General features: G+C 47.8%; 1 protein-coding gene, 1 long non-coding RNA gene and 1 pseudogene across 2 annotated transcripts in view; 1 reads left to right on the plus strand and 2 right to left on the minus strand.

The window, feature by feature from the left end:
• The window catches only part of LOC146205967 (putative E3 ubiquitin-protein ligase HECTD2), a 198,739-nt pseudogene that overhangs the window by 117,166 nt on the left and 54,189 nt on the right, over positions 1-27,384 (minus strand).
• LOC146205970 (uncharacterized) overlaps positions 1-27,384 on the minus strand; it is a 38,728-nt gene that overhangs the window by 9,339 nt on the left and 2,005 nt on the right. The window contains exon 2 of the long non-coding RNA XR_014703232.1: positions 21,782-21,870. This is a non-coding gene — a long non-coding RNA (uncharacterized LOC146205970). The remainder of the gene's footprint in view (positions 1-21,781; positions 21,871-27,384) is intronic.
• On the plus strand, positions 941-14,615 carry LOC146205971 (uncharacterized). Its single transcript, XM_084587553.1, has 2 exons — positions 941-1,161; positions 12,837-14,615. The coding sequence occupies exons 1-2, from the start codon at positions 941-943 to the stop codon at positions 14,509-14,511; spliced, it is 1,896 nt and encodes a 631-aa protein (XP_084443679.1). The 3' UTR covers positions 14,512-14,615.

A 27,384-nucleotide genomic window follows, 5' to 3' on the forward strand; every position in this document is an offset into this window, starting at 1 on the left:
TCTGCCTTGATTGATTTCCTTCTTAGCCAATGATGCCAATGGTGCTAGTGGCGCCTCTGATGGAGATGCTGGCAATTATGATGTGGCTGCTTATTCCTCAGTGCCGGTTTTGCAAAAGCCATTCTTTGCAGGCAGAAGCCCCTTATCGGAACATTTGGGGCAGTGATCGTGCAATTAGAAAGTTCGGTCAAAAATCTGGTTTTCTGGAAAATCCAAAGGTTGGAAGGTATGTATGCAACATGCCTTTCCCCACAAGTGTGTCCCTGTCTCTGGAAGTCACCATGCAGAGCAAACTTGCTATTACAGCAGATTCTCGATAAATGGAAATCGGTTACGCGGAACAGACGCTTAAACGGAAACTCATCAGAGTTGGTTGGTTTCCTATCAACGCAATGTAAAAAAATCTCGTTAATCAGAACTCAAGTTTTTTGAAGGAGCACGACCCTGAAAACAGCTACAACATGGATGAAACGGCATTATTTTTCAAGTTGCTGCCTTCAAAATCCCTCTCATTCAAAGGAGAGAAGTGCACCGGCGGGAAGCTGAGTAAGGACAGATTGACCGTCCTATCGGTGCGAACATGACTGGAAGCGACAAACTGAAGCCGCTAGTGATTGGAAAATCCAGGCATCCTCGCTGCTTCAAAAATGTCGCTACCTTGCCCGTTTCCTACCAGGCTAACGGTAAGGCGTGGATAATGCAGGTCACCTTTAGAGGATGGATTTGTCGCGAGGATGCACGCTTTTCGCGAGAGAAAAGTAAAGTTTTATTCCTTGTGGATAATTGCCCCGGACATGGCACTGTGCCGGGGCTGAAGTCCATCACATTGGAATTCCTGCCAGCCAACACCACAGCACTACTACAGCATATGGATCAGGGTGTAATTCAAGCATAGAAGTCGCGCTTCCGCAAAATCCTTTTTCGGAGGACGGTGTTATGTATGGACCGAGGGAAAGACTACAAGGTGCGTGCCATTTATATTCTTGACGCTTCGCAGCAGGTTGGCGCGACGACCATTGCCAACTGCTTCAGACACGCTGGGTTTGCCTCAACGGCAGAAAAACCCTGCACACAGGACGAGCCTGATGTTGATGTCTGCGATGCAGCCGAGGAAGATCTGCTGATGGAAAATTGTGCTGCGATGGGCATAAAATTTGAAGAGTATGTCAGAATTAACAGTGGCGTGGCAACATGCCTGCAAAATACTGTGGAGAGTATTTTAGCTGATGGCCATGAAACTGTATACAAGATGTTTCACATAAGGTTTGGTTTATGGGGTTTAACGCCCCAAAGTGATTCAGGCTTGTATCACATAGCGGACTTAAAGGGCCACTGTCCAGGGAAGGCCCTTTTAAGCAAAGGAGCCCAGTGTTTCGATCAGGTACCGGAGATAGTCTGTGCAAAATGCTACAGTGACATGCGCGCCGCAAAGCATCGAAAATACAATTCAAAGCTCTCTCATGCTCTCCTCTGGGAAGCCAGCTTCCCCGTTTCCTGCGCTGGCCCGACGGGCCACAGCAATGACGTACGTACCGCGAACGCTGTCCATTGGTCCGTCTCGCTGACTGACGGGAAAAGGATGGGTGTCTACCGCTCGCAGCGCGCTTTTCCCTCGCCACGACCAGACTGAATCCAGCGGCGCGCGCTCCCTCGACCGTTTTTTTTTTTTCCGCGCTCGCGGAGAGCCACGCCCCACCTCCCGCCAAACGCGGAGGAGGAAGGGGAATTTGTATTGCAGAGGCTAGACGACCTCGGGCAGGAGAGTGAAAAACCTTTGCGAGGGAACGGAAGGAGATAAGCATGATAGAATCGGGTGATTGCGGTGGCTGTAACTGCGTTATTAGTTACTCTTTTCAAAAACATTTTGCGGCCTTGCGTTCCAGGGGCGAAGTCTCACAGTCACCGGGGAAGAAAATATTTTCGACCGGAGGGTGGACAGTGGGCCTTTAAGGTACAAAACCTGCCCCAGTGCATGGGCACAGAAGCAGCCAAACCTTCAGTGCTTCCTCCACTGCCACCCAGGCCATCACAGCACACACCTCACTGCTACAAAAAAAAAGGAGCAAGCGTGCATACTGCTCTGTACTTTGCCAAGGGCCGCTCCTGGCCGTCACTCACTTGAAACAGCGCCACCTGCGTTGGCCAGCCTCCCAACCCCCCTCTCCACCACCATTCTTTTATCCTTTCCGCACTGCTAAGTAAAAAAAAAAAAGAAAGAAGAAAGCATGCATGCTGCTGTGCGCTTAGCTCAGAGGACAGCTAGACCCCCCTCCCACTACCTCCACTCCCCCTTCCCACCCACCCACAATTTATCGAGCGCCCAGGGCAGCTTGAAGCAGTCACTCGTTTTAAAGCACTTTGACAGCCAACCTCCCAGCACCCTTTCGTCCTTCCTACATAGACGAGAAAGACCTTGCAGCCCTTTTCTTCCTTCCTCCCAGTAGAATAAAAAAGAAAAAAAAAAACGCCACACAGGATATGCAGGAATAACATAGACACGTCACTTTTGAGTCAACAAGGTATGGGTTGCTTTGGCCCGAGCAGCAGATAGGGAGCACTAAAGATTTGACTGCTTCTGTGCACAGCGTGTTAGAGCACAGGGCTCAATCGGCCACCTTTGTACCTTAAATTAAACCCGTTATGTGAAACAACTATAGTGCTGAAAAATTGTTTGTTCATAAGCTAAGCCACATCTTGTATAAATTCACAGCTTAATTTCAAACATCAACTTTTATGTGCCCTTAGAAGATGCTCTCAGTCTTGACAGTTATTTCTTTCCGGCCACTACAAAACTGCATGCGTGTGGTGTGTGTGTGTGCAAATAACTTATGCACTATAAATATATTTGCAGCCCCACATAGGGTCAGTAACCTTGCACGTTTTCATTACAATGAGGAAAGCAAACGCACAATCCCTGCAGCGCACTGCGAAGAAGCAGACTCATGACTTAGTTCTTGTGTCGCTCGAATATCAGCAACCCTGCCAAATCACCAGAAAAAAAAGAACGAAAGCTAAGCAAAAATTGCAAACACACAGAATCAGTGCTCACTCCACATTCCCCCGCATCGTGCCTTTTGACTGAGCAGTGCTTTTCTCTCAAGGAAAAAAAAGAATACAAACTGCACGAGTAATGTGTACGTGACATATAGTAGGCTATGTCAATGATGTATCACGTGATTGTGCACTGAGGGCCTGCAAAAATATTCTCCTAATCCCCGTTGCAAAAGAAGTTGGGTGCAACGCTGAATATTTCTGTATCAAGCCTCATATTATGCACGAATCTGGGGAGGAACATGCCTTCCCTATAGAAAACCAGAAGGGAAGGGAGGGGGTTATGAATGGTACCTGGGAGGTTAAGGTGCTCTTAAGCGCCTAATCTCCTTAATAGTGAGAGCAAACCAAGGCAGAGTGGAGCAGGTAATGGATGTGGTCATTGTAACAAGAGATGTCTCCTGGCAGCACCCTATTTCTGCCCCCAAAACAGGTTTTTCCGCCACAGTGAAGGGGTTTTCGCTGAGGAGAGAAGCACTGCAGAAGTATTCTGCCAGAACAACCCCATACCGCCATTTACATTTGCTGAAAGTTGTCAGTTCTCCCTCCTCACCTGCAAATCATGAGGATGTGCTGTCTACTCTCCATGGAAGGGGTATAGTATCGATTGCCTTAAAGCCTCAAAACAATGTTTTTCACAAACACGCACATATTTCAAGGTGGAAGCAAGGCCACCTGTTTCTTGCCACATCTGTTATCCTCAGCAGCTCCATTTCAATGAGGACAGAAGCCAGCAACACTTTCCTCAGTAGTTTGTAGTTCCTCCGCAGCCAATACAGCTAGCCGACAAGTAAAAACTGCTCGACATGTTTCCACACGCACAAATTACATCAGCTTAACGCTTAAAAGTACAGATAACACTGAATTTTTCCACCCAATTAAATTCTCAACCACTTCTCAGTTGCCGCAGTGCTACTCGCATCCTGGTACGTGGCATCCCAGCCATAGCGGTATGGTGAAAATCTGACCAGTAAGCACTCACGAACTCTGATCACATGCGGCCGGCCTGCTACCACTCAGAATACTGTCACTCATTATCAAATGAAAGATGGTAGTACTTTGCGAAAGCAGTGCAATGTCAAGACCACTGAAACCCATATCGACTGCCCTGCCACTACTGTGTTCTGCTAATTTAACTTGCAGTCAGAGGAATATAACTAGCCCAACAACTGCAGCAACCAGAGTGAAGGTGCATGAGCTTTCACTTCGAGGTGTACTATCTTCACATCTTATGAAATCAGCTGGTAATGACATCTGTTTCAAAACTTCTGGCTTTTCCTACCTTAAAAAGAAAATCGCATTTTCAGAAAAAATAGCATTTTAGTGAATAAAATGCAGAAATTTATAACACAAGCCAGCTTCAGCTTGTCCTCAATGTCCTTTTATTACCCTAAAGATGAACATGAGCTATAAGAGACATGAAAGATGTGTTGGGTTTAGTGGCGCATAAGCAACTTAGGCTATCATGCGCTTCAAGGTTAAGAGTTTTGCATTTATGTAATTTAAACTTACATTCTGTTTAGAACGTTTGCTTCTATTAAAAACCTGAAAACATAGGGCAAATCAATGAGTGCATTTTCACCTAAAAGCAACGCTGGATGAAGAGGAATGTGTTGTTTGTAAAACTGCGTAAAATGTTTTTTTCTTAGTTGTTCAAGTTGTCTGCATGAAATTAAAATGTGGGTGACTGTTAGCTCGTGTCCGCATATATCACACAGGGGCTTATCCTGTTTAGTTAAAATGAAGCTATGTGTTAAATGTGTGTGTCCTATGCGAAGACGGCATAGAGCCACTTCTTTGGAACGTTCAAGGTGGGTGCTCAATTTCCACTCTTCTATTACAGGCTTTATGAGGTGTAGTTTGTTATTTGTTTCAGTGTTCCAAGTGGACTGCCATTTTTGTATCAGTTTACTTTGCATCAATTTCATGCAGTCTTGAGATGGTATCTGCACTTCTTTTATTTTCTTGTCTCGAGCTTTGGCAGCGCACATATCTGCTTTTTCATTACCTTGGATTCCTACATGACTGGGGACCCAGCAAATTTGTATGCTTCGTCCTTCATCTGTAAGTGTTGCTATGCTGTGTATGATGTTTCCCAGTATTGGTATAACTGCATTTCTTGTGTGAAGGGCTGTGACTATACTTAAGGAACCTGTGTAAATAAGACTTCTCCTGAGGTTTTCTTTTATTATTTTCTCTATGGCAACAGAGACAGCATAGCATTCAGCAGTAAAGATGGATGCGCACTGTGCAAGTCTTATTATTTCCTCCCATTCGCCTTGAACAACTGCACTTCCGACAATGATCTGTTTTCGAGCCATCCGTGTAAAAGTCCGTGAAGCTACTGTATTTTTCTTTCAGCTGAAGGAATTCTTGTATGATGTGCTCTTGTGGGGTTATTGTTTTTTGGAACTGTGTGAGAGAGAGGTCGCAAACTGCAGGGACCAAGTACCAAGGAGGCAGAGGGTTAGGTCTTTTGGCAATACAGTCAAACCTCGTTATAACGAAGTCTCATTTTGCACGGAAATTTGTTCGTTATATCCGATATTCATTGTAAAAGTACACACAAATTCCTACAAAAACAAATTCTGTTCACAAGCCCAAGTAAAGGCTACCCTAGAATGGAAAGCACAGAGCTGAAAAAAAAGCATTTTTTTTTCTTTAAAGCGTGGTATAAGCATGTGAAACCTTACCTTTCATTTTACACTGCCAAGCAAAAATGAGCACACAAATCGGGATTTAGGCCACGCAGAACTGATTTATTTAAAAAACGACGTAATCTTCATTTGGCGGCACCTCACACTATTCGATAGAATAAATTTCTCAACGAAACCGACACTGTGCAGCGCTTTCCCAATGTCAGCTGATTTGGCCACAGGTAGGTTCTCAAGGTACCTTCTCAATTTCCTCGCCATATCGGCGGCCTCGGTGCTGCTGAGAGCTCGCTCTTCGCCTTCTTCACTCTCATCGCTGCTCAAAGCATCATCTGTAGGAAGCAGCTGATCGACAATTTCTTGTTCGGTCAATTCGGGCGCCACAGCCAGGTTGTCATCGGCAGCAATAAAGTCCTCGAACGTAACATTCGGAACTGCCAGTTGACGCCATGTCGTCTCGTCGAAATTGTCCGCTTCACCTTCAGAATCGTGGGCGTCGTTGGGCTCAGTCTCGCTGGTGGATGGGGCTAGGCCAGCATCAACAAAGCAATTTCTTATTGTCGACTGTGCCACTTCGTTCCATGCACCGTACAGCATGTCCAGCGTAGTTTTGAGGTTTATGGCCGTTGATATGCCCCTGTCTATGTCAAATATGAGCTGCGTAACCAATCGCTTTCGGTAGCAGCATTTTAGTGAGCGAATGATGCCCCTGTCTAATGGCTGCAGCACTGAGGTCGAGTTAGGCGGCAAAAAAACTAGGCGGACCGCTTCAAGTGGTACAGACACCTTATGGGCAGAGCAGTTGTCCAATATAAGGAGCACTTTTCTGCGCTGCTCTGCCATGTCTTTGTCGAAGGCCTTCAGCCATGCTTCAAAGAGTGACGACGTCACCCACGCCTGTTTGTTCGAGCGATAGTCCGCTTGGACATTCCGGGCGTTGCGCAGGCGCCTTGGGCGAGCAGATTTACCAATAACAGTTAGCCGCCTTTTATCTGACCCATCCATGTTGTTGACACAAACAACAACGGTGACGCGGTCTTTGCTTTTCTTGCCTCTATCGGCACAGTTCGTTCTTCGCAACGAGTGACCTTTCCGGGAGCAGCTTAAAAAAAAGCGCAGTCTCGTCCACATTGTAGACATCGCGCATCTCGTAGCCATCCAGTTGCATGCGGAAGCTTTCTGCCCACTTCCCGCAGTTCTCTACATCGACGGCTGCTTCTTCGCCCGACAAGGTGTGGCAAACAATCTGGTGGCGGTCTTTAAATCGCTGCAGCCAGCCACTGCTTGCATAGACGTCATCGTGCCCTAAGACGCAAGCGAGACTTGCCTTCATTTGAAGCACGGCACCAGACACAGGCAGGTTGCGCGCTCTAACGTCCTTGAACCACGCGAACAAGGCATCTTCAACATCCTGGTGGTGACAATACCTGACGCGTTTCCTGTCGTTCTTCACGGCGCCTGCAGAGTGCACGTTTTCTATCTTCTGCCTTGCGTTCAGTATGGTTGACAGAGTGCTAGGTGCAACGCCGAAGTCTGCGGCAATCTCTTTCTTCTTGCGCCCGCTGTCGACCGCCCTGAATATTTTTATCTTTGTTTCAAGAGAAACTGCTTTGCGTTTCGGCGCCGCCATGCTGCAAGACGACGGCACGACCTCGAGGAAAGTGAGCACACGCGCGGGTCGGCAAAAAGTAGGGGCAGGGGCACGCGGGCGGTGGTTCGATCACGTGCAGGTCACATGCCAGGCAGCCGTTGATGCTAGATTCACTCGCGGTCCCTAGATGGCATGGCGTGCGAAAGCGCGGGTGATTCAAACACATTTTAGGTGGAGGTGACGCAGGTGGTGGTTTGATCACGTGCCGGTCACATGCCAGGCAGCCGTTGATGCTAGATTCATTCGCGGTCCCTAGATGGCATGGCGTGCGAAAGCGCGGGTGATTCAAGCACATTTTAGGTGGAGGCGATTGATAAAACCGAAATTTAGCGTTTTGAAAATTTTTTTTTTTTCTTTGCGGATTTTGAGTCGTGTGAATACGAAATATGCTTCGTTATAACCGATTTAGTGTCAAATTTTCAGTTTTTCATTTCGTTATACAGATAGAACTCCCATGGAAATAAAGCACAGCCAACCAAACTTTGCTTTTACTTCGTTATATCCGATAATTCGCTGTATCCGTGTTCGTTAAAAGGGGGTTCAACTGTACTAGGTAAACAATCCGGTAGCTCAACCTCTTGACACATTTGCTCAAATCTTAGGAGCAGTGGTCTCACTGCATTGGGTTTGTTGGTGAATAGTGAATTTGTTTCCACAAGCAGACTGAATATAGGAGAAGTTCGGTATACTCCACATGAGAGTCGAAGTCCTGTGTTATGTACCGGGTCTAGTTTTTTTAAGTATGATGGTCTAGCTGACCCATACACTATGCAGCCATAGTCTAAGGAGGAACGTACGACAGATCTATAAATGTGTTTAAGGCATGTCCTGTCAGCGCCCCAGTGTTTACGGGAAAGAACTTTTAGTATGTTTAGAGATTTGGAAGCCTTTTTCTTCAGGACATTTATATAAGGAAGAAAGGTGAGTTTTTTGTCAAAAGTTACGCCTAGAAATTTGTGTTCGTTTTTCACCGGTAATTTCGTTTTGTTCAGGTGTAGTGTAGGATCTGTCTGTAAGCCTTGTTTGAGAGAGAAAAAAGAACAGCCACTGTTTTTTGAGGAGAAACTGAAATCCGTTTGTGTCTGCCCATGCTGCTTATTTATGGTGAACTGCACCTGTCTCTCACATGTAGATACGTTAGAGGATGTGTACGCAATCTGTAGATCATCAACATAAGCTGAATATATTACGAATTTCGGGATAACTGTGCTCACAGAATTCCTTTTTACTATAAAGAGAGTTGTGCTTAAGACGCATCCCTGTGGTACGCCATTCTCCTGTACAAAGTTCTTTGAAAAGGTTGAGCCTAAGCGCACACGGAATGAGCGATTTGACAAGAAGTCCTTTAGACAGTTTAACATCCTACCAGTTCAGTTCAGTTCAGTCGTTCAGTCGTGTCCGACTCTTCGTGACCCTATGGACCATGTCACGCCACGCCTTCCGGTCTCTCACTATCTTCCTAACATCACATAACTTCATCTGCAGTGCCTCGAGGATGCCATCTAACCATCGCGTTCGCTGCCTACCCCTTCTCCGGCGACCATCAACCTTTCCCAACATCAAATCTTTCTCCAGCGACTCCTCCCTTCTCATCAGGTGACCAAAGTAGCTGAGCTTTAAATTTAGAATTTGACCCTCCAATGAGCAGTCAGGGTTTATGGTCGACAATATCGACTGATTTGATCTTCTGGCAGTCCAAGGAACTCTCAAGAGTCTTCGCCAGTACCACAATTCAAACGCGTCAATTCTTCGGCAGTCAGCCTTTTTCACAGTCCAACTCTCGCATCCATGCATCACAACTGGAAAGACCATAGCACAAGTTGTACGGATCTTGGTTGGCAGACTAATGTCTCTGCTCTTTACTAGGCGGTCAAGGCTAACCATTGCTCCCTTTCCCAGAAGCAGGCGTCTCCTCACTTCATGGCTGCAGTCTCCTTCCGAGGTGATCTTGGAGCCCAAGAAGAGAAAATCTGTCACAGCTTCCACTTCTTGTCCATTGATGCTCCAGGACTTGATCGGGCAAGACGCCATGATCTTTGTCTTTTTAATGTTCAGTTTAAGCCCAAACTTCTCACTCTCTTCCTGTACGCGCATCAGAAGTCTCTTGAGTTCCACTTCACTTTCTGCCATTAAAGTGGTATCATCCGCATATCTAAGGTTGTTGATACGTTTTCCAGCAATCTTCACTCCAGCTGAAGACTCGTCCAGACCGGCCTTCCTCATGATGCACTCTGCATATAGGTTAAATAAGCAGGGCGACAGTATGCAGCCTTGCCTCACTCCTTTCTCAATTGGAAACCAATCAGTAAGATCATGCCCAGTTCTGACTGTGGCCTCTTGTCCTTCATACAGTTCCTGAGGAGACAGATGAGGTGAATTGTAACTCCCATCTCTTGGAGAGCTTGCCACAATCTGCTGTGATCTGCGCAGTCAAACGCTTTCACATAATCAATAAAGCAGAAGTAGATGGGTTTCTGGAACTCTCTTGCTTTTTCCATGATCCAGCGAAAGTTGGCAATTTGGTCTCTAGTTCCTCTGCCCTTGCGAAGCCCAGCTTGCACGTCCGGAAGCTCCCGATCCACATACTGCTGCAGCCTACCTTGGAGGATTTTCAACATCACCTTGCTAGCATGCGAAATAAGCGCGATCGTGCGGTAGTTGGAACAATCTTTGGCACTGCCTTTCTTTGGAATGGGGATGTAAACTGACCTTCTCCAATCCTGCGGCCACTGCAGGGTTGTCCAAATCTTCTGACATAATGTATGCAGAATGTTAACAGCGTCGTCATAGTTAAGGTTTTGAAGCAACTCAGCTGGAATGCCATCAATTCCGCTAGCTTTGTTCTTAGCAAGGCTGGCTAAGGCCCTTTCAACTTCACTCTTCAGGATACCCGGCTCGAGATCAGTAATCACAACCGTCTTATGTTGGGTTTGCACATTCGGGTCCTTCTTTTACAGTTCTTCTGTGTATTCCTGCCACCTCTTCTTTATCTCTGAGGCTTCAGTGAGGTCCTTGCCTCATTTGTCCTTTATCACGCCCAGCTGCCTAAATCTGCTAGATCACGGAGAATGCCAAATCTCCATGTAGTGTCATACGCCTTTACCATATCAAAGAAGACGGCAAGGCAGTGCTGTTTGTGAATAAATGCTTCACGAACAGTGTTTTCAAGGCGGACTCGATGGTCCATGGTAGAACATGCTGTTTTGAACCCACATTGGTGAATGTCTAGAAGTTCTCGGGAATGAAGGACAAAGGCTAAACTGGTATTAAGAACACTTTCAAAAGACTTTGCAAGGCAACTTGTGAGAGCTATGGGTCTATAACTGCTGGGGGCTGTTGGTGGCTTTCCTGGTTTCAGGAAAGGCACAATAATAGCTTTTTTCCAGGCCTCAGGAATATTCCCGGATACCCATACTTTGTTGAAAAATTTCAGAAAAGTTTCTAAAGCAGGTGTAGAAAGATGTGCAAGCATCTGATAGTGAATTTGATCTGGGCCAGGTGCAGTCTTCTTGCCGGCAGATAGAACCGTGTTTATTTCTTGTAGTGTTATTAACTTGTTATATGCTTCATTTGTACTTCCACTTGTTGGCAGTTTTTTTTTTTCGGCCTTGTTTTTGTATGTTATGAAAGATTTTGGGTAATGTAGTGAGCTTGAAATTGCAGAAAAATGCTCGCCTAGAATATCTGCCTGTTCCTGTAAGTTTGTTTGGGTGCCAGGAGATGTTAGAAAGGGGACTGTGTACGGGGAGAAGTTACCATTCAGTTTGTGGACAAGCTCCCACATTTTTTTTTATGTGATTGAGCTATTTATTGATGATATGTATTTTTGCCAAGAAGTCTTCTCAGCGTTTCGGCGGACGTACCGTGCCCTAGCTTTCGCCTGTTTGAATTTTACAAGGTTTTCGTTTGTAGGGTACCTGCGAAAGGTTCCCCAAGCTTTGTTTTGTTTCTTCTTTGCATCTCTGCACTCCTGAGAATACCAGACTGCGATTTTTCAGTACCACTCCTGAAGACTGTGGTATAGCTACAAGTGCTGCGTCAATGATGCAGGCCGTAAATTTTTCATTTAACTCGTCAACACTGAGGTTTTCGGAAAAGACCTTTTCAAGGCTGGCTTCAGACTGGAATAGAGCCCAGTTCGCAAGGCGCAGCTTCCACCGCTTGGGTTTGTTTAGAGTGATGGAGGGTGAGGGTGTTAGGCTGATAATGACAGGCAAATGATCACTTCCTAGAGGATTGTCAAAGACATCCCATTTAAAATCAGTAAAAATTGATGGGGAGCTAAATGATAAATCTAAAACGCTCATTTTCCCCGTGCTTGGGAAGCAGTATGTATGCTTTCCTGTATTTAGCAGGCAGACATCATTGCATAATATAAAATCCTCTAATATACGACCTCTAGTGTCTGTCTGATCGCTTCTCCAAAAAGTGGAGTGCGTATTAAAATCTCCAACAACCAGATATGGTTCCGGCAGTTGTTCTAAAAGCTCTTCCAGATCATGAAGAGTTACAATTAGGTGCGGTTGGAGATACAGTGAGCATATAGTTATTGTTTTATAATGAATGATAGAGACAGCAACAGCTTCGAACTTGGTTTTGAGGCTAATTTCATGTGTTGCTACTCCATTCTGCACTACAATAGCGACACCTCCAGATAGCCTATTTGCTTCTTTTCGGTCACAGCGAAAGACGTTGTGTCCTTTTAAGGGGGGACACGGGTCTTGAAGGCGGAAAAATCACCCAAAAATCAATTTTTAGAAAAGTGAAGTATTAGAATCTACAACTATTATTCTCTGATTCCACCAAGTTTCTCACCTCTCGTGTCAATATTTGAGGCGTAATATCAATTTATAACAAGTCGGCTGGCTCATTTCAAGCTGATGTTTTCACTAAAATAGCGCATTTTCAAAAAAGTATAGCTTCCGTTCCACGGCCGCGCTCACGGCGATTTTGGTCTCTTTCGAAAGAGTGGCTTTTCGCCTTCAAATTTCGCGCTCCTGCGCGTCGTTTCGCTCATTGGTTCGATACAAACAAAGAAAAGAAAAAAAGCCACAGCACACGTTCCTATTCGTTGCTTCGGTGCATGTGACAAAAAGGGACCCTGTGATTGGCCGTTCGCGTCTCGCGTCGTCTGCTGCGCGCGTCAGGGCAGTCGGAGCCGTGCCCTTAGACGCCATCTTGCCTAGTGCTGTCAGCCTCGAACGCCTCGGAGATCTCGCAGCGATGTCTACGCCAACGAGAAAGTTTGCGATGCGTCATAAATACGGCAAAAAAAGGAAAAAGTCGTCGATCGGCAATGCTAAGAAAGGTGCTTTGGTGTTGCGAGACGCCGAAAACGAGCAGATTCCTGCGTCCAGTGACCGTGTCGACGAACCTACGGATCAGCTAGGCCTAGCGGGCCCGTCAAGCGAGCACACTTCGGACGTCGTCAGCCGCGTTCGTCACGATACAACGCTTCTGACGCCTTCCGATCTGGCAAGTGAAAAGAGAAAAGCCGACGCCAAACTGCGGGAGTTGGATTCAACGCCAGCAACAAAACGTAAGACAGACTTTGCCGCCAGCGATGCCGCGATCTGCCCGCTTGATGAGACGAGCTTCGCCGTGATTTGCATCGAGTCGATCAACAGCCTTCTTGACGGTGCAAAGTGTAAAACGTGTGGAGGGAGTGTTAAAATCGGCCGAGGTGATCGCGAATACGGCCTCGCTGTCAAGCTTTTCTTGACATGTGTTAACTGCGGCGACAAGGCATCGGCGTGGAGTTCGCCGCGTGTGGACGGAAAGCAAAGTGTAAATCCTTTCGCTGTGAACATTCTGGCTGCGCGCGCGATGCAAAGTACCGGCAACCAGCGGACTGCATTCAACGACATCTTTGCCGCGATGAATATTTCCCATCGTGGACTGCACACGAAAACGTGGCAGAGCTACGTAAAAGAAAAGCTGACGCCTGCCGCGACGCGTGCAGCCGAGAAAGTGACCGTTGAATGCCCGGAGTCAGTCCGGAAGCTGTACGATGAACTGAACGTTGACAATCCTGGCAACGTAGCCGTGTCCTACGATGGGACTTGGATGACTCGTAGGCATTCTTCCCACATCGGAGTCGGCACTGTCATCGAGCTTTTTACGGAGCTTGTCCTAGACTACGTTGTCCTGAGCAATTTTTGCGCAGGTTGTGAGCGGGGACCGAAAGTGGACGACCCCACGTACCAAGAATGGAGAGCAAGCCACGTCTGCCAGAAAAATACTGATAAAAAGGCTGGTGAGATGGAAGTAGAAGCAGCCCTAATCCTATTTAGAAGATCGCTCCAGAAGCACAACCTCAGATATACAACGGTGCTGTCAGACGGCGACAGCCGGTCCTTCCTCGCCCTGAAAGATGACGAAGTGTATGGCTACGTTGAGGTCACCAAAGAAGATTGCATTAACCATGTTCAAAAGCGGATGGGGACAGCTCTCCGCAATCTGCTGTCAAAACAAAAAGGGTCAGGCTCGGAACCACTTGGTGGTAAAGGCAGACTAACTGGTGATCTAGTCAACAAGCTAAGTTCTTACTATGGCTGGGCACTCAAGTCCCACAGTGGCAACATAGAAGAAATGGCAAAAGCGGTGATGGCTACCTATTATCATGTGACATCAAATGATCAGGAGTCGGATCACAGCCTTTGCCCAACAGGTTCAAGTTCCTGGTGCTGGCAAAATGCTGCCAGTGCCAAAGGAGAGCCAGCCCCAAGGCACCGCTACAGCCTTCCTAGTCATGTATGCAAGGCATTGCGACCAATTTATGAGCGCCTCTCTGACAAGAAGCTCCTTGAGCGATGTGCAAGGGGAAAAACCCAAAATAATAATGAGAGCCTGCACTCTCTCATATGGGCACTGGCACCAAAAGAAAGGCACGCATCCCTCTTCAGTGTTGAGGCCGCAGTTGCAGAAGCAGTCTTGAAGTTTAATATAGGGTACCAAAGGACCTCGGTAGGAATTTTGAACGAGCTGTGTTTGAATCCTGGCCAGAGAAGTGCGCGGCGTATGGTAGAAAAGGACAAGCTTCGGTCCGTTGCATCTACAAGCAAGCGTGCATCGGCAGAAAATTTGCAGCGTGCTCTGAAAAAGCGCCACAAAGGTGGTAGTGCTCAAAATGACTATGCCCCTGGGGCATATTAACAATGTCTGGTAGTTGACATGTACATATTTTTTACTTTTAGTGATTAAAAATGACTTCCGTTTGTTTTTCTCATTTTCTCAAGATGTGAATTTTGGTCTCCTGTCAAGTTGGTGAATGAGATATCTCAACACCCATTGCAGATACAGCAATGATTTTTGTTTCAGCATTAAGCCAAATATGTGGAGCACACAATGTTGCAAGCAGATTTCTTAATTATTGCTTTAAAATTTTTTAAAATGGCACTTTTTGTGACCACTGTGTTTCCATGTTACGACTACTAAACTTCAATGTGCAATAAAATGAAAAATAATCATTAAATCAAAAATCTGCTTGCAACATTGTGTTCCTTATTCATTCTAGTATATAGCTAAGAAGTTTTTGTGAAGTGGTTTTTTTTCTATTGTTTTCACAGCAAGTGCACCATTGTTCTTAATTATCTCAACGCCTAATTGGTTCAGAGAAAAACTAATTATATTTTTGGAATCAGCACCAGGAACTGCACACGTGTGCCAAGTTTCATCACTTTAGTTCAAAAATTAAAGAAAATGGCTTTAAGACCAGTGTCCCCCCTTAAAATGTTTTGGTGTGGTCCTAAGTTAGTTTCCTGTAGGCAAAGGGCTACAGGAGAAAATTAATGTAAAATGTCTTTTATATCATAGTAGTTGTTTATGAGACCTCGACAGTTCCAGTGTATTTTTTTTTTTATGGAATGTATGGAATGGTTTTCTGCGCTGCGGTCGCCGACGGGAGGGGACGTGCTTCTCATCGGCCCCTGATATTATGCCAATTAACGCAGTGTTAATTTACAGTTACCGCGATATATTTGGTACCAAAGTGTGCGCGAAGGTGCGGGGCATCGACCAGTACCAGTTTTGACCAAGCGGTACGTGATTCTCCCGATTTACGAGGACTTTTCTCTGGTGCGGTGCGGACTTTTCTCTAAGCCTAACGTCGGCCTACCACGAGTACGGCCACCGGTGGCGACGGGCCCGGCCGCTAGGCCTAACCCGGCGACGAGTACGACCAAGATGGCGTCCGAAATGGAAGTGGCCACGTCGATGGAAGACAGCATGACGTCAGCACCGAGCATCGGCAGTCTCGGCGGGCGTACGTGCATTGAAGTTCAAGGAGAGGACATTACACCGGAAGAAGTCGAAGGCTGGTCGGCCTCCGGCAAGCGCGTCAAGCAGATCATGGCCGGCAAGGAAAACGGTGAGTCCGCCGCCATTACTCGCCAGTCTAGACCCAAGACTAGGGCCAGCTTTGCTAAGAGAGTTGCAGCCTTGGTAACGAAAGCGGCGAGGATGCCCATGGACATGCCGAAGGAAGACACTAAGATAGTCATGAGACCACGGGGAGGTCTCAACGTAGCGAGAACTGAGGTTTCAATAATTATGTCGGCTGTCATGACGGCTGCTCGAGTAACGAAGGAAGAAGCCAAAGCAGACACCATCTGCACGAACGCGCAGCAAAACATCATCGTGGTCAGCACCCCGGACGAGAGGTGTGCCACGCTGTACTCTAAGGTCAAAATCCTTAACGTAGGAGACAGGACATACGAAGTCAGCGCCTACCGAACGGCGCCGGACGGCACGGTCAAGGGAGTCATCCGAGGCATAGCCGTAGACGACACCCCGGAGGAGATAGCCGAAAACATCGTGAACCCGTGCAACCCCCTAGCGGTGGAGGCGCACAGAATCGGCAATACAACCACGGTGATAGTACTCTTCGCAGGAGAGAAAGTATCGAACTACGTCAAGTATGGCTCGATATTAGTCAGGTGCGGACTTTACCGCAAGCACTTTGACGTGTGCAGGCAATGCGGCAAGATCGGCCATAGAAGAGACGTATGCCCGAATCCCAACACCAGAGTATGCTTCGGCTACGGAATCGCGAACCCCAGCGAGGATCACAAACGCGAATGCAAGCCCAAGTGCAGGCTCTGCGGGGGACAGCATCCAACGGGCGAGAGGGAATGCAAGAACAAGTACAAGATGCCGTATGTGCTCAAAAAACGGCAATGGGAACGCAAGATGGAAGCCAAGCAGCAACAACTGGATCCGAAAAGCTTTCCGCCGCTGCGAGAGCCGTCTGCCGAGAGACCCCGCGGAGATTTGAGGCAGCGCGACAGCAGCCGCAAGAGGGACAACAGCAAGGGAGGCAGGAGCGCCAGCCGCCACAGACCGTCGCAATCGGGGGAAAGAGTCGCCTGGGCCGAAACAGTCAAGGCAAACATGGCAGAGAAGAGACAACCACCGGCGCAAAACGCCACGAAGAAGTTCCAAGAAGAGAACGGGGTGGTAATAAAAGCCCTAAGAGACGAGAACGAGAAGCTAAAGCAGAGAATCGCCGAACAGGACGCAACCATCAAGGAAATCAACGCGAAGCTAACGACATTAATTGCGATGCAGCAAAAGCAGCAGCTGCTGCCGAACCCCGCACAAGAGAGGAAACAAGAAGAGATAACCGAGGACGAACCAGAGGTCGAGGTGGACCTGAGAGCCACGAAAGCGGCGGGACCGGCTCCCAAGAGGAGAGCCATAGAGGGCGCCAAGGAACGAAAGACAATGGAGAGAATCGAAAAACAGGACGACAGACTCGACCGTCTCGAGGCGATCAGCAAGGTAACCAACGAAAGCCTTACTGCGCTCAAGCAAACGGTTCAGCAGATGACAACGAACATACAGAGCACGATCCAGAACATGATGGCGCAAACGCAAGCACAGCTGCAGACGCATATACAGGCACAAATACAAGGTATGGAAGCACAGATCATCGCCAAACTGCAGCAATCATGGACGGGACAGCACGTACAGCAACATCCACACCACCAGTGAGAGACCTCTTGGTCTGGCACTGGAACTGCAACGGCTTTACCGGCAAGAGAGCGGTGCTGCAGCAACACTTGCAGCAACTAACGAGGAAACCAGACGTCATAATGATTCAAGAAACACACAGCGAAGAGACACCGAGACTGCCGGGCTACCGGTCGCACGACAGCCCGCCGAGCAAAAGGGACACGTCCAAGGGCAAGGGCAGAGGGGTCTGCACCTTCGTTAGGAAAGGGATCACCTTCGTGGAACACGAAATGATCGGCAGAAGCGCCATTGAACACTGCACGGTGGAAGTAATCACGGGCAAGAAGAGGAAGGAGAGCACTTTCCTGGTGAACGTCTACAGCAATCCGTCCCACGGACAACAGAAATTCAAGGCACTGCTCCACAAGGCAACTTCAGTCGCGGGGAGCAATACGCTCGTAGTGTGCGGAGACTTTAACGCTCCGAGCCAAGACTGGGGCTACCACAGAACGACGGTCAAGGGGAGAGAGCTGATGCAAGACGCCACCGACGTCGGACTGAACCTAATCACGGATTCGGCCTTTCCCACCAGGATCGGCACATCTGTTACGAGAGACACAACTCCGGACCTTACCTTCGTCAAAACTGACAGAGGATCAAGAGAAGCGAAATGGAGAAACACGGGCCAAGAGCTGGGCAGCGATCACTACATCGTGGAGGTCGTCGTACCGCTCGAAGGCCAAGGCAACACCGGCATAAGGAAGCATCGCATTACGGACTGGGACGCCTTTCGAAAGGCGCTACCCGCGGTGCAAGTGGACATTACGGACATCGAGCAATGGACGGCCAACGTCGTTGAGACGACGGAAGGAGCCACCAAAGAGCTAGAGACGGACGAACGGATAGACAAGATGGACAGTCGGCTGGCCCACCTGATAGAAGCCAAGCAGTCCATAAAGGCGAGGTGGCAGAAGCGACGAACCAACCGAAGTCTAAGGAAGAAGATCGCCGAGCTCAACAGGCAGATCGAGGTCCACTGCAGGGTGCTATGCACCCAACAGTGGAACGAGGCCTGTAACGAAGCCGACGGACAGATGCACAAGGGCAAGACGTGGAACATGCTGCGGAACCTTCTCGACGAAACCAAGACCAAGGGCCAATAACACAACAACCTGGCCAGGATCCTACACAAGGCAATCTGCGAACATGGGGAAGACGAGGTCAAGCGGCGCTTGGACGCCAAGTACCTGCCGACCACCCCCACGGAAAGACACCCGGATTACCAAGGCAAAGAGAACGAGACGCTAGATCGCGACATCCAGACCTGGGAAGTCAGAGTTGCCCTGCAGGATCTCAATGGAAGGTCTGCCGCGGGTCTCGATCGAGTGACCAACAGAGCGCTCAAGAACCTCAACGAAGCGGCCATCGAAACGCTCACGAACTTCTACAACAAGTGCTGGCAAGAAGGAAGGCTACCCAAGCAATGGAAAGCAGCCAAGACGATCCTCATCCCCAAGCCTGGCAGGCCGCCCAACATAGAGAACCTCAGGCCGATCTCGCTCACTTCGTGCGTGGGAAAGGTCCTCGAGCACGTTCTCATGAACAGGTGGCAGCGTTACCTGGAAGAATTGGAGTTTTACCCAAATTCCATCATCGGGTTTCGGAACAAACTCGGGACGCAAGACGCCATGATCTTACTGAAGAACGAGATCATCGACGATACGACGGGCACCAAGGACAACAGAGCCGTACTCGGGCTGGACTTGCAGAGCGCCTTTGATAAAGTGAGGCACTCGGCTATCCTGGCCCAAGTATCCAGGCTAAATACGGGCAGGAGGACATACCAGTACATCAAAGACTTCCTGACGGAACGGACCACCGAAATCTGTGCGGGAGACCTGCAGCTCGAAGAGAAGAAGCTGGGCAGCGTCGGAACTCCGCAGGGGTCGGTAATCTCCCCGCTACTCTTCAACCTCGTGATGATCGGGGTGGCCACCCGGCTAGAAAGAGTAGCGGGAGTCCGGCACACCATCTACGCCGACGACGTTACGCTATGGGTACCGGGAGGAAGCGACGGACACATCGAGACAACGCTGCAAGAAGCGGTCAACGCCATCGAGGAGCAGCTGGACGGGTCTGGACTCGTTTGCTCTCCGGCCAAGTCAGAACTGCTGGTGATTCCCCCGAAAGGATCGGGCAGGAAAAGAAAGAATATGGAAGTCAAGTACGAGCGTCCCAAGATCACGGTCAAAACGGCGGGAGGACAAGTAATACCGGATGTCGAGAAGATTCGAGTACTCGGGCTGCTCATCCAGCGAAACCGAGCCAACGGTGAAACGGTCAACAAGCTCGCGGGCAAAGCGGCTGCGGCAATGAGACTCATCAAAAGGGTGTCCAACAGAAAACCGGGGATGAAGGAGGAGAGCCTGACTAGGCTCGTTCAATCCTTCGCAGTTAGCCACATAACGTACGTGGCCGCCTTCCACAACTGGAGGCCGAGTGAACGTAACAAGATAGACGCCACCATACGCAAGGCGGCACTCGGTCTCCTCGGGGGCACGAGCACCGAAAAATTCATGGCGCTGGGAGTCCACAACACGCTGGACGAAATAGCCGAAGCACAGAGAACGGCGCAACTCGAGCGTCTCTCTGAAACGAGAACCGGAAGACAGATACTGCGGGACCTTGGCCTCGAACCGAGAGAAGGCAAGCAGCAGAAAGACGTACCTATACCAGATAGCATCAACAGAAAGCTCAGGGTCTTCCCGATCCCGAAGAACGTGAACCCCGAGCACAACAGGGAGCGGAGGTTGGCGAGGGCCAGGGCTCTCGTAGACCTCCACGCCAGAGAAGAAGGCGCCGCCTACGTGGACGCGGCGGAGTATCGAGGGAACACCGACGTATACGCGGCGGTGGTTGTCGGGGCATCGACGGGTGCAACGAAGACCGCGGTGAGCGTCCGGACTCGAGAAGCGCACCGGGCGGAGGAGGTGGCCATCGCCTTGGCCGTTTCCGACCCCGGATGCACTACAGTGTTGTGTGACTCTAGAACGGCAGTGAAGAACTACGCCAAGGGTAGGGTATGTAGTGAGGCCGCGCGCATACTGTGCAAGGCCGAAGACATCGGACGCAAAAGTGCTGTGGTGATCAAGTGGTTTCCGGCCCACATGGGCAGTGACGTGTCGGAACGCAAAAACGTGAACCACAACGAGACGGCCAACTCGGCCGCGCGAGGACTAACCAACCGCGCGGCTGCAAGCACGGCCGACTCGGAGTCTTGGTCGCGGCGCAGTGCCAAGGACAAGATGACCACCTTCAACGAAATAGTGAAATGGTACAGACTGAACAGACAGACTATGCCGCCACCTCACCCGGGGCTTACCCGGAAGGAGGCAGTGTTATACAGACAGTTACAGACGGGGTCCCTGCTCACCCCGGTGCTAGCTAAGCACATGTGTCCGAGTGTGCACGCGAGCGACATGTGTAGACTGTGCGCGAAGGAGAGAGCCACCGCGGCTCACATCCTCTGGGACTGTAGCGTAAATCCGCGCGAAGCCAGCGAGAAGACGACGATCCCGCCGCAGCTAGAGGCTGCAACGAGGAGCTATGATCAAGAGACACAACTCAAGGCCGTCCAGCAGGTCTCGGCAGCTCTAGACAGGCAGCGACCGAGCGAAACCGAGGAGAGGGGGGGCAGCACCCCCAAGAAGGGGGCGGCGGCCCTCTCGAACCCGCGGAAGTAGCGAGGGACGTAACAAGACCTCAAGGAGCACAACGCACGAGACTGACGTAGTGGCCGCGTCGCGGTAAAAGCTTGTTCTCCCTGCTTGGAGGGAGCCTAACCGATTCTGCAGGCATTTTAAATAAAAGTTGTTCTCTCTCTCTCTGGAATGTACCTGAATTTAGGTTTCAGGTTTGTCTGGTCCTGTTATACAAGTATTTTCTCTCCGTTTTCTTTCCAGAGAGTTATGCTGCCGCTGCAGCGTGGACGAGGAAGGTGTTGTGTCCATTGCCTCAGGGGCTTTGGACGTTTGGGGAGAATTAAGTGTTGGTTGCAAGCTTCCCTTCTGGGGGAGAAGCCTTTTGGGCTGCTGGCTCTGGGGCCAGCAGCCCAAAAGGCTGCTGGCCCCAGAAACACACAAACACCTGCTTTAACGGGTGCCCCCTGCGGGAACATCATGAAAGAGGGCTTTGGGTAAATTTCCAGAGCCCTCCCTCTTCCACAAAAAGTTTGTGCTCTGGCACTGCCCAACATGTAGGCAAATTTGCATTTTGCCTGTATCGACAGGCTACAGGCACCATTCCATTCCATATTCTCATGCTCAGCAGCCAAATGTCATAGCCAATAGCAATGACAGCAAGCAAAGAAAACAATGAAGAAGCCTAAAAATAAACATGAGGGGTCACAAATGCAGTAGTAGGTTAGGCAAGTAAGAAACTACACATGCTGAAAAATGTCTTCAGCACTTACATTAATGTCCTGCTTCTTGCCCATCATAGCACTGTGTGATTCCGGCAGAGCTTGAAGAAGCCATTGCTTATGAAGCCACATGGAGCTTGCTGTAAGGTAAAAAGTACCATGAACCAACAAATTAAAGCGTAATATAGTGCAAGACCTACATGCAGAGGCTTTGTGAGCAAGAAATAAAGGCACAGAGTAGGAACACCACAATACTGTTTTTTTTTTTCCTTGAAATGATGCGTGGCGTGCTGATGTAGGTCACTATGAATTCACCTCTGCCTGGCTAAATAATCTTAATTATCTTTTTGGATTCAAACTTTCACTTAAGGATTGAATTAGTTGAAGGGTGACTGCCTATAAAGCCAGAGAAGAAACAATGTTGACATCACCCGAGACCTACCAACACTGAAATAAAATAACTCCTTTCACTCCATCTCATCGCCAGCCTGGCAAAAGAGCAGGTCAGGCATCACAGTGCCCCTAGTTACAAATAACAAAGCATTTACTTGATTTTAACTGCAAGTGCATTTTAACATCAACCTATCCATAATCCACTAGTGCCCACTAGGCCCAAGATCAGGCAAGCTCTCCCTTTCTTTATGCTTTATATCGAGTGAGCCTCTTAATTTGTAGTGCAGGGCCTTACTACATGCCTGCAACTACAATACTACTTTTTTAAGAGATGCGGAACTTCATTAGAATTCATTTTATGACCGAAGTAGCAGAAATTGTATTTTATCTTGAAACAAGCAGCACAAAAAAACAAGGCTGTGAAAGGAGACAAGACAGGCGCTAACTTGCAACATATAAAGGAGCCAAGCAACAATGCAAACCACTCAATCACTTATAAGCAGAAAGCAAAACATGAGTCACTAAAATTTAAGAGCACTTCCTTAATATAGATATCCCAACTCACTGCATGTTAACACGATGGACGGCTCACTAGCACATTCATTACCTAGTCGAAAAATGTCTTCAGCTTCAATGATTTCCCGGCTGATTTGCAATGGATGACAGCCAGAATGTGCGCAGCTGAAAGAAACTGAAAGCAACCAGTGCATTCTTTACAATGCACAGCCAAGTTGCTACCTCTACCTATAGCTACACAAATGGAACCGTTCGGATATTTTAGAGATTCATATTTTGCTGTCTGCTTATCAGTGACTGAGCAGTTTGCGGTGTTGCTTGGCTTTATATATTTCATGTTTGCGTCAACAAAATTTAGTTGCGAGTTATTGCTTGCTTGCCTCCTTTCACATCCTTGTTTTTTCGAGCTGCTACTTTCAAGATGATGCCTTACCAACTCGTGCAAATTGCCATCCTTCTCAAAGTATGTTAGTCAAAGAAATTTACTTCATGTGGTACTGACCAACACACATGACCAGGTTTGATGAAACTTAAAGGCAATCAAAGAAAGCATCATCATAAAGCATGAAAGTTTGCTTAAAAATGCACCTCTCCATGCCAGTGTAGCTTGCACAGACATGAATTTCTGTGGTAAACAAAACACTGGGCTGCTGCAAGGGTGGTACAGAGCAAGCAGAGGGTGCTCCAACAGTGAGAGGAAATGTGGCTTTGAATCTTACTGTACACGGAGACAATGTTGTGGGGCTATGCAGCAGAAGTACAAAAGGAAAGGAGACAAGTTTCAGTCCCTATGCCGTGGAAAGTGGTTTGCTCACTATTTGGGCTAGGAGTGTGCAGGGTAGAAGTGAAGGGAGAAAGTTGGAGAGTTAATGCAAGGTCACAAGGGCTGAAGTAACCCACTCTACATGGCAAGGGGAGAGAAGTATGTTGCCTCCTCTTTCTTGCCTAGCTTCAGCTGCATAGCCAAACATTTAGCCCCGAGTATAGTGATGTGCTACCGTGATCAAGACTTGTAGAACTGAACAGTGAAAGTAGCACAGGAGTACAGCACCATTGATCTATCCATGATATACAGGTAATACCAGGTAAAGAGCACGCTGCACTCCAAGGTTGCTGATGGCGTATTTACTTATATTTAAAAAAAACAAAAACAGAACTTAGTGACCCATAAAATGATACTTCAACTATTATGAGAACTCCACAGCTATGTAAATTGCATGAAAGTGAACCTATGGATAGCTTGCACTGACGACTCACCAGGCACCCACTGGCGAACCAAAAGTGCAGCAAAAATCTTGTCTAATCTGCATTCACCACCTTCATCATGAAGGTATTGCAGAGACTAAGCACAGTTCACCATCACAGCACTTCTGATATCATATCTAAGCCATCTATAAAAGCTACCCAGATTGTCACATGAACATTTCAGCAGAGATATGACTTTTCAGGGTCATATTATGACACTGACCAAATTCTCACGAAAAAAAAAAAAAAAACATGACCAAATCAACACCTTTCTTGGAGTTCAGTGCATGGGCGTGAGATATGCTTTTAAACTTCTTTTCGTCAACTGCCACTGTTTCAAGAAAAGGGGTCATCAAGCTGTAAGTAACCCAAGTAGAGTTGCAAACAACGAAATTTAGGAGTGTGGTGAGGGGCAGACTTTATGGCATTACGAAGGTACTCTACAAATGCTAACAGTAGGCAGCCTTGATTTGGATAATTTCGACCATCTACGCGTCTTTAATGTGCACTGACACTATAAAGCACATGGGCCCCTAGCGTTTTTCCACCATCGAAATGTAACCACCCCAGCTCGGACCGAGCCCGGGTTCACCGGTTCACCCAGCTCACTAGTCAAATGTCCTAAACGCTGAAGCTGCCACGGTAGCCTTGAGGCAGGGTTACATTTGCAGGCATGTTTTGTACAAGCCAAGCTTATATTAGCTAGGTATGGCCAAGCTGCGGCTCATGAGTAGCACGAGGCTCCTTGCAAAGTCCAGGTGCAGCTCACGACTGCTTGGCACCTGTCCACCTCTCACCATTCACAGTATTTCTGCATCTGCAGCCAGCTTCTCTGTTCTTTGCCCTTTAAATTCCAAACCACCTATTGTTAAGAATTCTTTTGAACAATGAAACAATGTGCCACCCTTACGGACACACATCTAACAGAGCTGCTCACGACTGTAACCATGCTCATTCGAGAACTTCAATCTGCTTGCTTTACAAATGGGGCAGTAGAGGCATATTAACAGTCGTGGCATGAGTTAATCACTGTGACCACCTGCTTTGTTAAATAAAAAAAAAAAAAAAGAAAAAGTCATTCTCATCATTCACTTTGCTTTTTGAAAAATTTTGCCTTTTTAGTCAAGAGTTCTCATTAAAGGTATGGCAGCTGCAGCTGTAGGCCCATAGCTAGCGAGCTGTCTGACATATGCCAGCATTGTGCTAGCTTGTTCGTACATGGAGCTGAGCCTTAGCAACTTTCGTGGTGATGCAAAGAGATGTTTGCCCATGCTAACATCTTGGCATTTCCATAATGGCGCAGATCAGTGTCTCCACTCCCACTTGTGCTGTGAGCATTCCTGTCACTAGCATATATTGAAACCAAAAGCGATGGCAGCAAGCAATGTGACATATGCCAGCAGAGAGACTTGTTCACTTGCTTTTCCTCCGCACATAGTGAATTAAAATCCCAGAACTTAAGTGGATTGCGCGCTCCACGACAGATCACCTGCACAGATTGTAGCTCGACTGCGTTTGGAACTCATGCTAGCGCAAGTAGGTAGTGCCCATGAACTGACACAAGAATTGTCCGTCATTCTGCACACTAGCCTGTGCTTCGTGTACACACGCCATCTGTTTTCAAACCTGTAATGGGTCTGCATTTCTCCTGCTGCTTCTTAGAATGGTGTTGACCTCAACAGTTTATGCCATTCTTTCAGATAGTCGAGTGCGGGCAAGCACGGTAAGATTTCTTTGGCACTATTCTCCAATAAAACAAAGACGTAGATCCCCGTTTTCACTGTTTCAGAGTTGAGGAATGGCTCCGAGTTCACAAATAGCACATAAAGATTGTTTCCGCGCGTAGTTTTCCAGTCACACTCTGAGCTGAAGTCTTTAAAAAAGATTATTGCAGAATACTGCTGCTCTCAGACTTGCTGTCCTCAAGAGTGAGCACTAGTTCATGACAGCAATTTACATTCGTAACATCGACAAGTATCAATAGTCCATTATGGAGTGCAGAGGGTACAGCCAGTGCAGCAGAGAAAATCTACTGGAAATGGTAGGTGTGGCTGAACAAATACTCAAGTAAACTTCCAGCCGGTCCTGTTGATTTCGGCAGAGCAATCCAGACTGCTCCATGGAGCTATCTTGGCTCAGCAATCGCTCCAGAAAAGAATGTTCTGTAAGTGACCACAGTCTGTTATTGGAACTCACAATTAACAGTTTTACTATCTACCACCTCAACCTGCTCATAATTTAAGTAGCATTAAAAAAGTCTGATCCTGCAGGGACCTCCGATCTCACACAAAGGATTCAGTGCCCGTAGCAGGCACAACACACATCAAGAGGTGCCAGATAATGCAACTCGTAAGAAATGTTATGCTATTTGTTACCTGCTAAAAGAGCAAACAGTATGTCCGTCATCAAACCTACCTCATGGCAATGGCAAAAGGCATTTCGAGTCCACTTGAGGTCTAACCTAGTACAGTGGCGATGAACAAGCCCCTGAGCCTGCCATGTGCCAAGGCGTAAATGCGCTTCACTGTATTGCACGAGTGAACAACCGGAAGGCTGGAAGCTTTAACAATCTGTTTCCATAAAACGGTGATGATGTTGGGGCAGTTAGGTTGGAATACTAAGCAAACCCTCTGCCCGTAGCTTCATCTACTAGATTTACTCTCAAAGGTATGTATGCCCAGCAAACAATGTCTGCAACTAGATCCAGGAGTAAAATCACAGCATGTTCTGAGGACTTCGATCATCACATTGAGTTTTTGATCATTCCAGTCACCTCAACATCAAATCCAAGCCATATATGTGGCAGAGCTTTTTGAGCGCAAACAAAGACAAAGACAAGAAAGGCAAGACATACACACACAAGCGCTTGTGTGTGTACGTCTCGCTTTTCTTGTCTTTGTCTTTGTTTGCGCTCAAAAACCTCTACATCAAGATGAACTACCAACTCGCCCAGCAGGAAGTTTTAATACATGTGGAAGCTTATGGAACACTCGCACATACAAAACACACCGCGGAATGCAAGCCAGTCAGTCTAAAGGCAGCCTATCATCATAATATTGTTCATAGCCTTCCCAGTGCCACCAAGTTTGTTCCCCTACCACCCTCTGAACATGCAGTGTTTGCACCCCAACTCTGGTTACACACAATGTGGTGGCTCTTTGAACGAAACAGGAGCAGTGCACCAAGAAAGGCAAAAGTTCATCCCTAGCTCCCACTATGTCCTCTGAAGAATGCGCAGAGTCGGACCAGATATATAAATTTTCACAAGAGAATTCAGTCAAGTGCCATGTTTCCACCTTTCAACTTTACTTGCTCTCTAGCAGATCTAGCTGGGATTCATTTTGCACTCAAAGCTCAAGTTATGTTTCAACAACTTCAACATATTTATCAGGACTGCAGTGCAACTGCCTCTATTATCCAACCTTTTTTTTTTTTTTGCTAAAGCTGACATGGTGAGCGAGTAGTCTGGTTATACAATAATTTTTTCCAGCTGTAAGAGC

The sequence above is a fragment of the Amblyomma maculatum genome, chromosome 1 (genome assembly GCF_055883805.1).
Source record: "Amblyomma maculatum isolate TAMU_Amacu chromosome 1, ASM5588380v1, whole genome shotgun sequence".
NCBI lineage: Eukaryota > Metazoa > Arthropoda > Arachnida > Ixodida > Ixodidae > Amblyomma > Amblyomma maculatum.

Bases quoted from the DNA above. Each gene is read 5' to 3' on its own strand.
- LOC146205971 (XM_084587553.1), top strand. From the start codon at position 941: ATGGACCGAGGGAAAGACTACAAGGTGCGTGCCATTTATATTCTTGAC. The intron at 1,162-12,836 runs GTATGTCAGAAT...CGATCTGGCAAG, and splicing joins ATGGGCATAAAATTTGAAGA to TGAAAAGAGAAAAGCCGACG.